Source organism: Tinamus guttatus, unplaced genomic scaffold (assembly GCF_059628265.1).
Source record: "Tinamus guttatus ecotype Peru unplaced genomic scaffold, ASM5962826v1 Tinamus_guttatus_pri_ptg000010l, whole genome shotgun sequence".
Lineage (NCBI taxonomy): Eukaryota > Metazoa > Chordata > Aves > Tinamiformes > Tinamidae > Tinamus > Tinamus guttatus.
Genome location: NW_028288544.1, coordinates 1503453 through 1518944, shown reverse-complemented (window position 1 = coordinate 1518944; position 15492 = coordinate 1503453). Strand labels below are relative to the sequence as shown.

At 45.9% G+C, this 15492-nt stretch overlaps 1 protein-coding gene across 4 annotated transcripts in view; it reads left to right on the top strand.

Moving 5' to 3' along the window:
- Window positions 1–15258, top strand: part of FYN (FYN proto-oncogene, Src family tyrosine kinase) — a 123705-nt gene extending 108447 nt beyond the window's left edge. For all 4 annotated transcript variants that reach the window (XM_088522418.1, XM_088522411.1, XM_088522425.1 and 1 more), the window contains 3 exons: window positions 99–252; window positions 8092–8223; window positions 14996–15258. In XM_088522418.1, coding sequence (XP_088378544.1) covers window positions 99–252; window positions 8092–8223; window positions 14996–15204 — 495 coding nt within the window. In that variant the 3' untranslated portion in view covers window positions 15205–15258. The remainder of the gene's footprint in view (window positions 1–98; window positions 253–8091; window positions 8224–14995) is intronic.
- Window positions 15259–15492: the final 234 nt, after the last annotated feature.

Sequence of the window (15492 nt, the reverse complement as noted above, 5' to 3'; positions counted from 1 at the left end):
TTTTCAGAGTGTTGAGCACTTAGGTTTATGTGTTTCATAGCCCATTTGTGTACAAGTTTATTTTAAAATTCCCTAATTGTGTTTTATGCTTCCAACAGGTGGCTGCAGGAATGGCTTACATTGAGCGAATGAATTATATACACAGAGATCTGCGATCTGCAAATATTCTGGTGGGGAATGGCCTCATATGCAAGATTGCTGATTTTGGATTAGCAAGACTGATTGAAGACAACGAATACACAGCAAGACAAGGTAGATATTGCAGCACACATGGAGTGTCATTATTTTCTTATGAGGGAGAATGCAAAATTGTTTTGAAAAAATCTCTCCTTCTCTCATATGCTTTGGAGTTCAGCAAAACCTGGACTCATATTTAACTGCTGGCCCAGCACTTTACTGGTCAATGCACATCTTAAAGAAAAGGCTTTATTCATTTTGGTCAGATTTTGAAGGAAATAGGAAGACCGTGAACCCAGGAAGGTTAAGTGAGACTAAAGGTAAGATCCTTGTAGTGCCATAACAACAACACTTTATCTGCCACCTTCAAAACCTGAACAGGGAACCCAAAAAAGTCTATGCCACTATAAGCTATTTATTTGTTAGTTCTAATGTTTACTAAACTACTGTGCTACTCTTTTTTTATTTTTCTCAAATTGGTCAAAACAATCTGTTCAAGACTTTTGCCTTTATGCAATAGAGATGTTCTCTCTGAGAACAGTATTTTCTTGAAAAACTTAAAAAGTTACTGTAATAGCAAAGCCATTTGCCAGTGCCACACAGACTGTTGGGCACAACCAACCACTGATATGCTATAAAAATATATCAAAGAGTATTAGAACTGTTTTTAAAAGCATGTGTTTGTTCAGATTGAGCCATGACACAAGCTCTTTGTAGTTAGTCGTTCTTTACAAGTCATGCTTAGTTGTCAGATGTTGATCCAAGTTTGCAAAGCTACAGTTTTGTTCTCTGTTGGCAGTACATTGGTAGTGCTTGCTCAATATGTGTCGGTAAAAACCACTCCGTCCCTTTTCAGTTCTAAAGCCAGCGAGTGTCTTATTAAAACATGCTGTATGTCATCAGAAGGTTAGGTCAGTTAAGTACTCCTTCTCCCACATTCACTTCTTCCTATTACAATTTATTTCTCTTAACCAAAAGTCCCTTTTTTAGCATGGATTTTGTCATTAATTCTTAGGAAAGAGCTCACTTCTTTCTGTAACTATCAAGTGTTGACAGAACAAGCCAGAGAGTTTCCAGGGCTGTTTGCAGTGCTCTTAATTGCTGTCAGCAGTACCTAGTCACAAGGACGTGGAGCACAGGCCACATCTGCGCTAAGTCACCTACTGCGTGTTCACACGGGACCGCCTGTTATTTGGTGGGGGCCCTTAAAGAACCCGCGATAGCTACTAATGCTCAGAGTTAACCGATATTGATTGGAGCCTGAGGGTGGGAATTGTTCCTTGCTTGCAAAAACAGTCTTGTGTCATTGCTCTCTAGAGCAATAACAGCGTCTGCAAGCTCCAGTAGGCAGAAAGCCGCTTGCTTTGCCTTCTTTTTTGTAAAACAAGAGGAGTTTTACATAAGAAAAAAAAAAGCAGCCAGATCCAGTCTGTAAAATGGCTTTGAAACAGAGTTCACTGTTACCTCCATTTTTGTCTGTTTACTGCCATGTTTTTTATTCCCTTTGGAAATGTTCGGTGTATTGTTTGACATGACTATTTGTTTTAAAAGGCAGGTAGGTAACCTGTTCCTGGCTAGGTCTCTTCAAGCTCAGGATCCCTAAGAAATCCTTTAATGCCCTATTGGCTTCCTGATTAAGGTCTCTCAGAATGATTTGTCCTCTTTACAGGTTAGAAATCCTTGAAACCCGGCCTGATTGATGCTGTGGAGAAGTTTGTTTTTTATAAGACAATAAAAATTACTGGGTTTTGGATGAGAAAACCATGAGCTGCAAAAATGTGGAATGTAGGGACTGGCAGGGGAGAGGGAGCATAGACGTGGATATCCCTTGCCCTTCTTCCAGTGTGGAAATTGCTTTTACTGTGGAAAAAAAGATTCTGGTTTGGGAAGGAGGAGTGGTTTGGCCTTGAACCTGCGTGGCTGGTGGTAGGAGACCCAAATCCTCTTTCCACTGGTGTGATCTTGCTGTGCGAGTCTTGAGAAGTCCCTTGTCTTTCCTGTACTGCAGAAGGAAGGGTAAAACATTTTCCTTCCCGAGGCCAGGCTGAAGTCCTTCAGGACCCAAGAATGCCTTCAAGTAAAGGCCCAAAGAGTTGTAATGAGTACCTCTGGTGGCATCATTCTGTCCATGGCCTGATGGACAGGCTTCATAGAAAGGTTTTCCTACTTCTACTAATTTTTCTTGACTCTCTCTTAATATGTTGCTTGTTTGTTTGTTGGTTATTTTTAACAAAAAAAAAAGCATAATCTCTGTTTACATTTCATTCCTATTAACCTGGCTTCCAGCTGGACGCCCTATTTAGTGCCTTTAACTTACCAAGGAAGAAAAACAGCTCCGATTATTCCAGTGGAATCTTTCTTTAAGTGGAATTCAGTCCCGTTTTGTTTTGTTTTGCCTCAAATGGGAGCGCGGCGTGGTGGTGACTGCAGTATCAGGAGGAAACGGTTGTCTCTGCTTGTTTCCCATGACCTATTACTTCAACCTCCGAGGGGATGCATCTGGGGACTGTGCTGTTTATCTAGCTGGCTAGAGCCTCGCTGGGAATTCCAACACGGGAATAGAGCCTCGCAAGCAGAGGGAAGGGGGAAGGGAGCGCTGCCAACGCGCAGCTCCTTGGCAAGCACAGAAATGCTCTGCCACACGGCAGGAGCAAAGCCTCGGGTCGCGCTCTGCGCACAGCACTCTGTGTCACAGCAGCGGGTCGGTACGGGGCAGAGGAGAAGTGGTTCTCTCCACTGCTCCATCTCCTGCTCCCTTCCCCCACTGTCACTTTTGTCTCCGCTCAAATATTTTGAAAGGAAACAGATGGGGATGCTTTGAGCCCCAGTGGGTTAGAGTGCAGGATTCCTGAACCTGCATGGGTATTACTTAGCCTCGTGGTAACATTTCACTGACTGGTTTATTTTCTTTTTTGGTTGGAACAAAGGAGGCCTGGCTGCTCCTGATTTATGAGAGGTAAATAAAAAGCAGTTCGTTGTCAGCACTGCCGTTTCTCAGCAATTGTCAGGAAGGAAAGAGATGGTCACACCACTAATGATTTAAAGTGTGTGGCTACAGCTATATACTGCCATTAAATATTATTAAAAAAAAGAGTAGTTCTTGGCTCATAATGATCATTTGGCTCCTCTAGTTTTAGAGGAAGTGAGTAATCAAAGGGGAAAAACATACCTACAAAAATGACACCCAGTTTGAAGGCCACAGTGGCGGGTTGTATTGCAGGCTGCGCCGCCGGGACTTGGCTCTTCTGACAGTTGCTCTTGCATCATCTTTTCCCCTTTCACAGTCGGGCGTCACTCTGGTCTCCTTGCGTCTGTGGGGATGCTCATGTCCGCCTTGGCCTCACACAAGCCTCCCCTGCTGCTCTTCTGCAGGGCAGAGAGCAGCCCCCCGTCACCTCCGACGAGGGTTCTCCTGTGTTTCAGCCACGCACGTGGCGCTTTTGCTGAGAGCGCCGAGCGCTCCGCAGCGCTGCCGCGGAAGAGCTGCTACTATTCTCAGTTGTAGCAGCTGATACGAATTTAAAATTGCGTTTACAAAAAAAGGAGCAGAGTTATTTTCCAGGCCACATTTCTCCTGCAAACACTGGCAGCACTGGCAGCAGCGCTGCTCCAGCACACATGAAACAACAAGGATCTTTCTGATGCCTTCCAGACAAGTCAGAGCTATTTCGGGAGCTCTGGTGCATGTTTGTAAACTTTCAGATCATTTTTTCCTCCCTAACAGTTCCAATTATCTCCTTCTTGCCCTGCTCAAAACCAAGTGAGGCTTCTTATTTTTTTTCCCTAGAAATGAGTGGGAATTTTCTTTTTCTCCTGCTCTTGCCAGTCCTTTTGTAGAGACTCGGCCGCCACCAGGCAGCTACTCAGATCTGTCTCGCTGGCGCCGGCCCACGCTGCCGGCTGTAGCGACTCTTGCTCCCCAGGAGCAGGCCCCTGGAATGCCGGATCACGGACATGCTCCGGAGGCGGCGCCCTCTGCTCTGCACAGAGGGAGAGGGGCCGCGTCCCGACCTGTCCCTTGCTGTGCTGCGTCGCGGGGCAGCAGCAGCCGACTCAGCCTGCTCCCGACTTCTGGTGTTCTTCAGGCTTGTGATTTCGTGTTTGTTCTCACAACACACACAAGTGTCGTTGTGCAGTTCCTCCCACGCAGCACTCGTCCTCGCCTACCACCACTGACTCGTTTCCTGTTACAAGCCTCCCTCAGCGTTTAGTTTCTACCTCGTGTGACTTTCCCAGCCCCAGCATTTCAATGTTGACCCGAAAGCTCCCCGAGTTCATGGCTCCTAGGGCTTCGGGGCATTCAGCTGAGATTGGTTTCAAGGAGCAAGCGGTACCAGCTTCACAGCGTTTCCTGAAATGGCGTCATTAGGAAGCCGGCCGCGGCTCTGGGGCACAGATTCCAGAGGCTTCTGCTCGGTAGAGGTTTAGGTTTGAAAAACAAAGCACAGAGGGATTTTCCCTCGCGTGCAAAGTATCCATGCTGAGAGTTGTATGTCAAGGGCACTCACTCATCCCAGCGCCCTTGGCTCTTCAGCATTGCACGGCCTGGTTGGAGGCCAGAAAGAATTAAAGCACCCGGGGGCACTGAATGATTTTCCCAGAGCAATCCTCTTGGGAGATAACCCGTGCGAATGTCCGGGCAGAGGAGGGCAGAGATTTCAGGGCTAAGTCTGACTAAAATCCTCAGAGGTAGGTCTGCGGCCCTAACAATAAATCATCTGAGAGGCTTTGGCTTATTGTGTGATGGTTCCAGGCAGCGCAGAAATCCAAAAAAGGCTTTTCCCATGCTGGAGCGTTTTTGAAAAGGGGTGGGGATAAAAGCCATAGATTAAGAACTCACTCCGGGGCAGAGTCAGGCTATCCTGACCTACCGCATTTAGAGTGTGATGGGTTTATAGGCATCGAGTTACTGACCTGCTAGTTTGTAATAAAATGGATTCAGCCATTCCAGAAAAAAAAAAAAAAAGAGACAAATCTCCCCATGCTGATTTAAAATATGCCTTCAAAGTAGGAGATTGGCTGCTTTGTCAGGTGGGGTAGTTGGTCTTATCAGATTTATTAACATGCTTACCAGCAATACAAATTTTATCTGATGATCTGATGCTGAAGCTTGTTTTCAGCCCAAATTCAGCTGGTTTCCTAAACTGCGAAGACCTAGGCAGAGGTAGGGAGAGCTGTATTTTTAATCAGTGCACTGGGAACAGAGTGAATGCAGAGACTGTGTCAAGCAGAAGCCAGGCAGAGTAACTGGAGCTTATCCTTGTTTCAAGCGATCTACGTGCCATCTCTCTGTGGCAGATGCACTTGCCTTGTACCTGCAGGCAGGCAGCTTGGTGCATCCTCACCCGTCCCTGCTCTCTACCGATGGCTCTGCTGTGTGAGGGCATTGGTTCTCCTGGGCCTCCAGAGTGCTTCGCAGGCCCTGAGCGCCTTCATGCTGGGTTTTGCCCACGGCCTGTCTGCCAAGCTTTGCTTTCCTACCTCCCCTTTCAATCAAACATTCAGGAAACACTGCAAAAAAAGAGCACGTGGCTGTCGTATGAGTTGTTTTAGACGGAGAACCACCTGTAGCAGAGGCAGTATGGAAGGGTCATCAGTAGTCATGCTGCCATCAGAAACTCCATGACACAGACTGCTTGTATTTCCAGCTTCACTTGCCATATCTCATGGGGTTGGTGCTGCTCTAGCACTCAGGAAAGTGGATGTGCTGGAATTTACCCCCTTCCCATGATCCCTCAGCACAGCACATATTCACTGCCTGGTGCCACACTGGTAGTAGATGAAAAAGATAAAATTGGAGGGGGAGCTGGTCACAAAGGAGACTGAAGAGATTTCTGTCCTCCAAAGATGAACTCTAGGGGACTGTTACCTATGGACCTGATTATGAAGCCTAAGGGAATTAAATCAGCATCGGTTCAGCTTCTCAGGGAAACACAGCTGATGATTGATTGAAAAACTTGCTGGATAAAACATGTGCAATAAATGAACACACAAACCCTCATGCTTGGCATCTCACACACCACCAGCCAGGAGCTCTTCCTTCAACTTGGTGTTTGTGTGCTGTATCTCAGCTGCATGGGAGAGAGAACAGAGGGACATTGGTCCTCATATTCACAACGTGCCTGCCATGAACCACAGGCCTGGGGAACGTGACCCGCAGATATGTGCAGCTTGCACTTTTTCCAGGGATTGGCACGGGGCTTGTTGCTCCAGGCCTTGCAGCAGTTGAGGGAGTTGCCAAGCCCCTGTGGCTGCTGGCGATGCTGAGGGTGGGCAAAGCTCCAGGACGGGGACCCTCGCCATGGCAGGCGGCTGCAGAGCTCTCAGGCATCACAGCGAACGGAGGCGTCGAGACAACATGAAGCTCTGCCAGCTCTGAGTGTTGTAAACTAAGATTGGTCTCATGAACAAGTAGCCTTGGTAAGGGAAATTGAGGGCAAAGCTGAGGACCACCTGTATTTTAGCTCCTGCCTTCATATTGACTAATGTCAGTAGAGAATAGGCTGAAAGTGTATAGACATCCACAAATGCTTCATCATCTTTGCAAATCAAACTGTTGATACGCTGATGCATGACCAGACTGAAGTTCCTAACTGCAAGTATGGAAACATTGAAACGTTGTCCTGTGTCCTTTAATTTTAGTAGGACCTGTTTGAGCAACTGCAACTTTCACAAGAAAATATGTATTTCTTTCCGAGTAGCAGTCTGCCTTAGGATGACTTGTATTTAGAGTTGAAAATGTTTTAGCACACCTGATGTTTCACTGAGTGAGGGAATGAGATTTACCACATCTGAGCCCAGATGAGACTGCAGTGCACGGCCGAAGCCGCGAGACACCAAGCGCTGAATGCGATGGCAGAGCAGCGCCAGCGGGAGCTGTAAACGGTGCCATAACTTAACTCCCTGAGAGCGATTTGTCCACGTTATGATTTCTATGCTCCTCCTGAAAGCTACGGGAACTCTTATGAGAGCGTAATGGGAAGTCAAAGTCAGTTATGTTTCAAAATTTGAGCGTGTTTGTCTCTAGGGATTAGTAATAGGCAAAGCAGCTCTTTTGCTTGTATGCTAATACAAGGCACCAGGGAAAGGTCTGCATGTTTTTTCGTACATGCTATGAGTTAATTATTACCACAAGAGTTTTCTTTTAAGTTCTACTGAAAAATATTCTCCCTAAGAAAACAGTAAATGATTGGAGAGCAAATAAATCAGTGTTTAAAGGCTTGTTATTGTACCATCCTTACCACAACTGGCTCCAGCGAACTCTGATGATAGATGAGCACAGTAGAACTGCATGTAGTTAAGGCACTATGGGCTTTTCAGGGCCAGGAGCTTACAGTACACTGTCAAGTTATAAATCACAGGCCAAAGTTATGCTTTGACATCATTGCACTCCAAGCAACTCACATGGCAGTATTATTTTTAAGTCCCTGCACGTTTCTAATGAAATACTTGTTTTTAATTTATTTTTTACCATGTTTGTTTGTTCCACATTTTGCTCAGCCTGTGCAGGGAAACTGGGAGGTGCACTTCTAATGTATCTCCATTTTATTCATACCTGCTAATGCTGTTTGAGTTGCAAATATCACAAGGAAATGTTAATTGAAAACATTTGGGGGGAGTTTATATTATATTGGGGTTACTGTTTTTTATGACTTCTTTCAAACATAAAACCTCAAGACTGAATTAGAATTTCTTACCAGTCCCTTGGGATCTGGGACAAATCCACTCTTTTCCTGCCAAGTCTTTCCCTCTGCCCTACACATTCCATCTGTCCCATCCTCTGTGGTTGTATTCCAGGGAGTTGTATGTTAACACATGTCAGCGCACAAGTGCTGCAGAGCAGAACAGTCACCTGTGAACTGCTGCTTTGATTCTGTCCCTATTTTGATTAAAACTAATTTATTCTTTCATTAGGTGCAAAGTTTCCCATCAAATGGACTGCGCCAGAAGCAGCATTGTATGGAAGGTTCACAATAAAATCAGACGTGTGGTCTTTTGGGATCCTACTGACAGAGCTGGTTACAAAAGGGAGAGTGCCCTATCCAGGTAAGAAAAGAGTCACTAATATGAGCCATCCTTCACCTGGGGAAACGAATGGGAATGAGTCATATGCATCAATTTGGCTTCATGGTTATCGTGCATAAGTTTTGCATATGCTTAAAAATGGTCCTAATTCAGTCAGTGTGTGGTAGTTGTGTTGAAAATGTCACGAAGCAGAAAATCCAATGTGTGCATTTCTAATTCGCTTTTTATTATCTCAATTCACATAGTATAATTTTCTTCAACAAAAAAAAAAAAGGAGACACACATGTAAAATTACTGTATTATGGCACAAATAGCTCTCCATAGTATTGCACTCACTTTAACGTATCGACCATTAAACTCCTAGAGTGTCATTATCCCGTTTCTTCTGTCAGTCTGGTTCTGTACAAGGTTTGATGACTGCTTGAATGTCTGGTGTTTCCAAATTTCTTTTTTTATAAACCCTTAAATTTCAATCCTGGTTTTAGATGTGGATGGAAAAGAAAGAAAAGAATTCCGTAACTTGCAGGCCGGAGCTCAAGGCAAGGTCATAGCAGGGCCATATTCTCTGCAGGGGGAAGCTGGAGGCCCCATGGCTCTGTTGAAACCCTGCCAAGTATCCAAGGGATTAAGATTTGTAGCAGAGGTGATTGGATCTGCCTATGCAGAAAGAGCTTTTCATTCTGTTGCCCCCTGAGGGCTGCAGGCATTCAGGTGAAGAGGAAAAGGGTAAGGTGAAAGCCATGCATGACATGGAAAAAAAAAAGGCCCTTCATCTACTTATCGCCACAGATACTAACAACAGGGCATCTAGTGACATCTTTGTTTTGGGGAATTTCCCTAAATGCACACCAGTAAACTTTGTTTGTGTGCACTGATTCAATGGAAAGTGCAGTTTCAGTTTGCCAGCCTGTGCCGCTTCCCTGCAGCCAGATCCGTACATCACATTGAGCAGGAAAAGCCTCCCGGCCGATCGCAGGGGTAATGGGTTCATCCTCTCGGATCTCATGTCACTTCAGAACGCTGAGCTCGGCAAAACTAAATTCCCAGAGTTTTTTGCTCAGAAATTTTGACTCTGCTAGCTCCTAGCAGCTGGTAGCTGGTACATGGAGAGAGATCACGGGGTCTGGAAGGCTTTTAGTGATGAGCGGTGAATCCTGGCAGCATCAACAGGTGGCGGCTTAGCAAAGCTGTGGCAGTGACAGTAGAAAGAGGGAGCAGAAGGGAAGACGGCATGATTCTGTGTGAAGGAGGATGAAACCCTCTGCCCAGCACTTCTGCCCATGGTTAAAGGGAGGGAGGGGGAGTCCTGCCACTGTAGCGCAGGTTGTGTCAGCAGCAGCTCAAAGGGCTTCTTACCAGGAGGGTTCCTCTTGGGGCAGGGGAGGGTCAGCGTCATCTGTGAACTTACTGAGAGTTAAATGCACAGCAAGGCACCGTGTGCAGAGGCTAAAGAAATTATAAAGACGTGTAAGATTTGGCTGATAATGTTATTTCCACAGGGTGAGCAAAAGTGCTTGATCATGATTCAGGAAGAGACATTTCTGGGTCAGCACTAGTAGAGTAGGTGTACAGGGACTCTCACAAGCCAGGGCACGTGTTGTTGTGCGTGGTTGTTTTGTGTCTATTCTGTGCGTTTTTGCAGAGCTCTGCATTTGTGAGGAGAGTTGCTACTACCCTTCTTTCTCGCTTACCATGTGTACACATGCATACACACACACAAGAAATAGTAATGTGGGCAATGCCTAAGCCCTTCATTAACTCCCTGGTTAATAATTGAACGATGTGCTGGCCAGGGCAGTAGAGGAGGTCTGCATTTCCCAAGGGTTGCTTTCCTTCCCTGTAGGGGAATGAGGACAGAGGATGTGCATTTAAGTGTTTGTAGTATTTAATTTCTTGTAGGATCTATGACAGAAATCTCAGACATGGTCTGTGTCCTGCAAATACAGACAGTTTTATTACGTGGCAGTTTGAGCACATCAAAGACAGCTGGTAGTGTCTCTCCTCCTTCAGCGCTCTCCTCCCCCTTCACCCCTTACTACACAAAGCCCCCACACGCTGACAGTCTTTCTGGCTCCTTCTCCCCTACCCATGTTAGGAAGGGATCAAGTAGCTGGAAACAACTTTTTATCAACTAGGTATGACAAGAGGGAGCAATTTAATGGATGGCCTTGTACTCTCTTGATTCCACTGTGCGTGAACTCTGCACCAGGACCCTTCCTCTCTGCTGTGACTCCCACCTTTGCCTCAGGCCAGTTCCCATGACCACTCCCCGCTCACTCCATTTTACCTAAAGGCAGCCTCTGTTTTAACTTCGTATTAGGCCTTAGAAATTTAAACGAGGTCTCATTTCCAGGTCTTGACCAAGAAGGCCTTTATATTCTGAGACAACAGGGCAGCTGGGGAATGGTGGCCTTCTCCAGAGCTTGGGTGTGCATGTGGGATTGACTGGCAGCAGGTTTAGACCTCCCAGGATGACATGGCCATGCCAAGTCCCTCAGAGAGGACACGGTGTCTGCCTGACCTCGAAAGGACCATCCATGTCCTACTTCACACCATGGAGGGAAGGATCCTGGAAGGATAAAGTTCCATGAATTTTGATCGCTGTCTGCGGCTAGGAGAAGGGCTCAGACATCAGCACAGGGGAAGGGCCTTTCCTGCCTTTGCGCCATGTTGTGTGAGGTGAGAAATGAGAGGTGAGCCACCCCGAAGAGCAGGACCCTGCCCTCCTCACCTGAGTGGCCACAGGCAAGCGAGAGGTGAGACTTTGCACTTCACGGGCACTGCCAGCCCTCTCTGCCACCCGCGGCAAGGGGATTTGCAAGCTCAGGAAAGGGTTGAAACGAATAAGAAGCTGCTATAATACCCAGTTAATGGACTGCTGTGATAACTAATTTATTAATGCTTCCCCTAGCATTCCCTAATGCTTTCCTTTCTTCCCACAAGACAGTTGATTGAAATAAGCAACTTTCACAGTCTTTTGGGGTGTTGAGGTTCACACTGTCACACTGGGGAAACAAAAACCGGATATGGGCAGAAGAGGAGCCAAGTTAAAAAAATAATCTGCATAGTCAACCTTTTTCAGTTTCTTTCCCTTTTCACAAATGCCTCTTGGGGCTTAGTATTTTTTTAAATGGTGTTTAGGAGTAGGAGGCTGCATTTCTCTGGCCCAGATTGTTGTTTTCAACATGTTGCCTTTTGGACAGACACAAACCTCAGCCTCATTAAAGCGGCACCCTTGACTCGCCCCTTCGCACTCTGCTGCGCTTGTCACATTGAGAGCATTGACATGGGAAGCCTGGCGTGACAGCCCTGCGGTGCCAGGCACGGTGCTGCCAGCCCCAGCCAGGCCGGGCTCGGGGCTCGGGCTCAAGGGCCTGTGCAGGCTCTGGGGAGCGTGGGGGTGAGCTCGGGTGCCCGGCTCGCGGCCACCCGCGCGCGCCGTCAGCGTGGGCCGCACGCAGCCCGGGGAGAGGGGTCTGCGCTTAGCGCCTAGCACCGCCACGCGCAGCTGTGCCCCTTGCTAGACAGGAGGGCTCCGCTCAGAAATGCTGCAGCTCAAAGTCGCATCCATTATACTTGTCAAGTGGTACTTCGATAACCTAGTCTTGTAGGTGTTCTTGGGGGATTTTAACTCTTAATTATTAAATAAAATTATATGACTTACTACTGCTTTTCCATAGGAATAATAATGTTCATCTTATTTGCTGTAGCAATCAGCATTATGACCCGAAGTTTTTCTGCTTTTCAGAGTAGCTTTCCCATTATAGGAACTGTTGTTCCTGCATGTGGAATCCTGGCCCTGTCTGAGTCCCATATCCCATCCCTCTTCCCTTGCTTCTGGCTTTTCTTTTGGGTTACCCACACATACTAGGAATTCTGTTTCTGTATCAAACTAACCAAAACTCACAAATCAGTCTGTGGTCTCTATTGTACCTCTGTCTTTGAGGGCATGCTGTCAGTGTCAATGTGATCCAGCCGCTCTGGAGAGCCAAACAGTTTTACCCTCTCAGCTGCATTAGAGAAGTGCCAGGCTGCCCACTGCAGATACTCCTGAGGAGCAGAGCAGAGCCTTGGGTCCCTGGAGAACCTTTAGTGTCTGAATCACAGCAGACACACTGTGGTTGCAAGGGTCCTATTTTAAGTGTTTGTATCTGTGTAGCTTGGTCATTGGACTGGGAGCAGGGGGTGGCTCCTGAAACATAACTCTGAGTCCAAAAGAAGGAAAACAGAATAAAGCGACTTAAAACCATCACTGCCCTCACTGGGTTTGGGTTGCCCAAAGTAATTCATATAAAATATAAGCTTACATGTCTTACTATTGAAGCTTTTCTAGGAAAAAAAAAAAAAAAGGCAAGCAGTATTGTATTTCTGTCCCCAGTCTGTATGGGCAGTTTAGTATTAGTTTTTGCTGTTCTTGGAGAATGAGGAGCTAATAGAAAAGCTGCCTTTTGGAAATTGCATATTTTCTTTCTGTTCCAAATGCTGGTTCTGGAAACATCGTGAACACAAACAGGTTTTCAAGAAGGTGAAATAGCTGTAGTCTGCAGGAGAACATTGCTGAGTAGTTAATCCCACAGATCTAAGGTTTCATAAGATAAACTTTTAAGGGGTCTAGAAGTGTACTGCAATCAGAATTTCATTTATTATTTACTAAAAGATTTGAAACTCTTGGGAATTCATTAGGAGAGGATAGTTCTACTAACTGCTCAAATATTCTCTCTGTGGTGTTAGAAGTGCAGATACAACAGGCTCTTGCTATCAAAAGAGAAACACTGAAATATGTAGGATAAGTGAATCTAGATAATAGGTTTGTAAACATAAATGGATCCTGTAAGAAGTAAAAGATCATATCCCTAAAATACTGCTGTTTTAGCAAGTCTGACTAAGATTTTGAAAAAAATATATATTCAAAACTCTCTTTTTTTCAGCTAGTAACACATTTTAAAACCAACAGAATATCTTTGGAGAATCCAGGCTTCTACCGCTTTCAGTGGAAAAATTGATTCCAATAAAAAACGTGAAAGTCACTTGATTTAGTTTCTTGTCTGGGATTTATTTAGAGGAAGGAAAAGGAGAAAGAAAAAGAGGGATAATACTGCAGGACCTAGCTTCACTGATTTTCCAGAGACAGAAATTGCTGTCTTCAGTCAACTCCATCTCTTTTGTGTTCTCTTTTCTACTTTTTTCAAAGAAAAAGAAAGTGAAGAGCTGTTTGCCTTTTCCCTCCCCCCTTATCTCCTCCGGGTTTTTCTTCAGCATGTAGTTCTTCATCAAATTTCAGAGTATGCTTTGCAACACTAAGTAATGCACTGGATAAAAATACCAAATATTTGATATCTTAGAATAACAGGTCAGTTGGGAAGGAGCTTTTCTGCTCCTGTTGTATTTAAAGGACTGCTGCCAAAATGAAATAAGGAATGCAGTTTGCCCGTACTGGAGTGTGTGTGATTTAGGTATATACGAGTTATTGGTAACATTCACTTTGATAGGCTTCACTATGTAAGGAAGGGAAAGCACAAAAGTTTTTACTCCGAAACTGGAGCTAATTCAAAAAGCAAATTAAAAAAAAAAAAAAAGATTATGACTGACAAAATACCCATCTTTCCTTGTAGTATTCTAAAAGCAACAAAACCAGGAGAGTTGGGTTGATACTGCCTTTGGGTGGTGATGCCTCACAGACCATTATGATCTTTTGCAATTTAAAAAGAAAAAGTGAAATGTTTGTCAAGTTTCTTTTTGGCTCTTGAGGAGCACCACTTTGCTGCTCTGAGCCTGCACCCTCTATCTGTTGGAGCTGCTAAGACAGGAGAACTTCCACTCTAGGCAGGGTGCGATGCCAACAGAAGAACATTTTTACTCTGTTTTCATCCTTCTGTGGAGTCTTCCTCATGGGCCCCTTTAGGTGCCATTCAACACATTTGTTCCTACTAATAAGCATCTAAGACAAAAGATGCAGTGGGTGGATGCAGGTGGCAAGAAACCTGTGCTTGGTCTGCAGCATCAGGAATACCGTAAATCGGGAAACAAACCTTTGTTTTTTAAATTATCACTGCAAAAGGAGATGGCAAGGAGAGGATCAAAGGAGGATGAGGCACTAGCTGGGGGAGCTGCCCCCGTGCACTACAGCAGGAGTAAGGAGCAGCCCACGGCGCTCGTTTGAAGGGCCGAGGTCGGATGGCAGGTAGCAGTTGTGACCCCACCAGGACGTGACCGAGAGAGAAGCAGAGCAGCTTGTGAGAGGCTTTGAAACTGAAGACGAGCAGCTTGTATTTCACACAGCAGACAAGGGGGAGCAAGTAGCGAGCACATCGGAGGGATGGCTAAGCCACAGGCGAGGAAAGTGATCCTGACGGAGACATGGTGACCGGATTTCAGCAAAGGAGATTGCTTTTAACCAGGAAAAGTTCCATAACGATAGCATGAGATGAGGATATGGAGGGACAACAAAGGCTGTATGTTGCAGGTGCCTCTTTCAAAGCACCTTTAAGAATTAAACACAGCCAGGACATGAGGACTCGCTGTGACTAAGCTAAAAGGGTAACTAACCACGGGAGCAACATTTTACTCATCACTGTTTTTTAAAACCCACTGCTGAAAAAGAAAATTAAGCCAGGTTATCTTGCAATAGGTGGAGAGTTGAAATAAGAATCTGATGTGGTTTTGTTTTGCTTGTCTTAACCAAAAGAAATGAGTACACTTGAGAAAATTGTATGCATTGTACATCTAGTTATACATCCGGACTTGGGTTGGTTTTCTGTAACTTAACAGCGTGAATTTGTCTGTTCCTTCCCAGGCATGAATAACCGTGAAGTTTTGGAGCAAGTAGAGCGTGGCTACAGGATGCCATGTCCTCAAGACTGTCCCATCTCCTTGCACGAGCTTATGATCCACTGCTGGAAAAAAGACCCAGAGGAGCGTCCCACATTCGAATATTTGCAGGGCTTCCTCGAAGACTACTTCACTGCAACAGAACCCCAGTACCAGCCCGGCGACAACCTGTAGAGCCCCGCTCCGCACACGTCGTCGCCGTCGTGATCCACCGGGCGCTTCCCAGCCCTGTCCCGCCTGCCCTTCGGCTCCCGCTCGGCGACCGGCGTCTCCGGAGCGCAGCGTCTCGCGGCACCGCAGCGCGTGGGGCCGTGGTAGCGAACCGCCGCAGCCCTTGCCCGTGACCACTCGTCCTAACAGCCTGAATGTCCGCAACGAAAGGGGGAAAAACACTCGGTTTTTCTTAATCAGAGACTCCTAAACTGCATTGTATCGATGTTATGTAAACTGCAAAACCTCTGT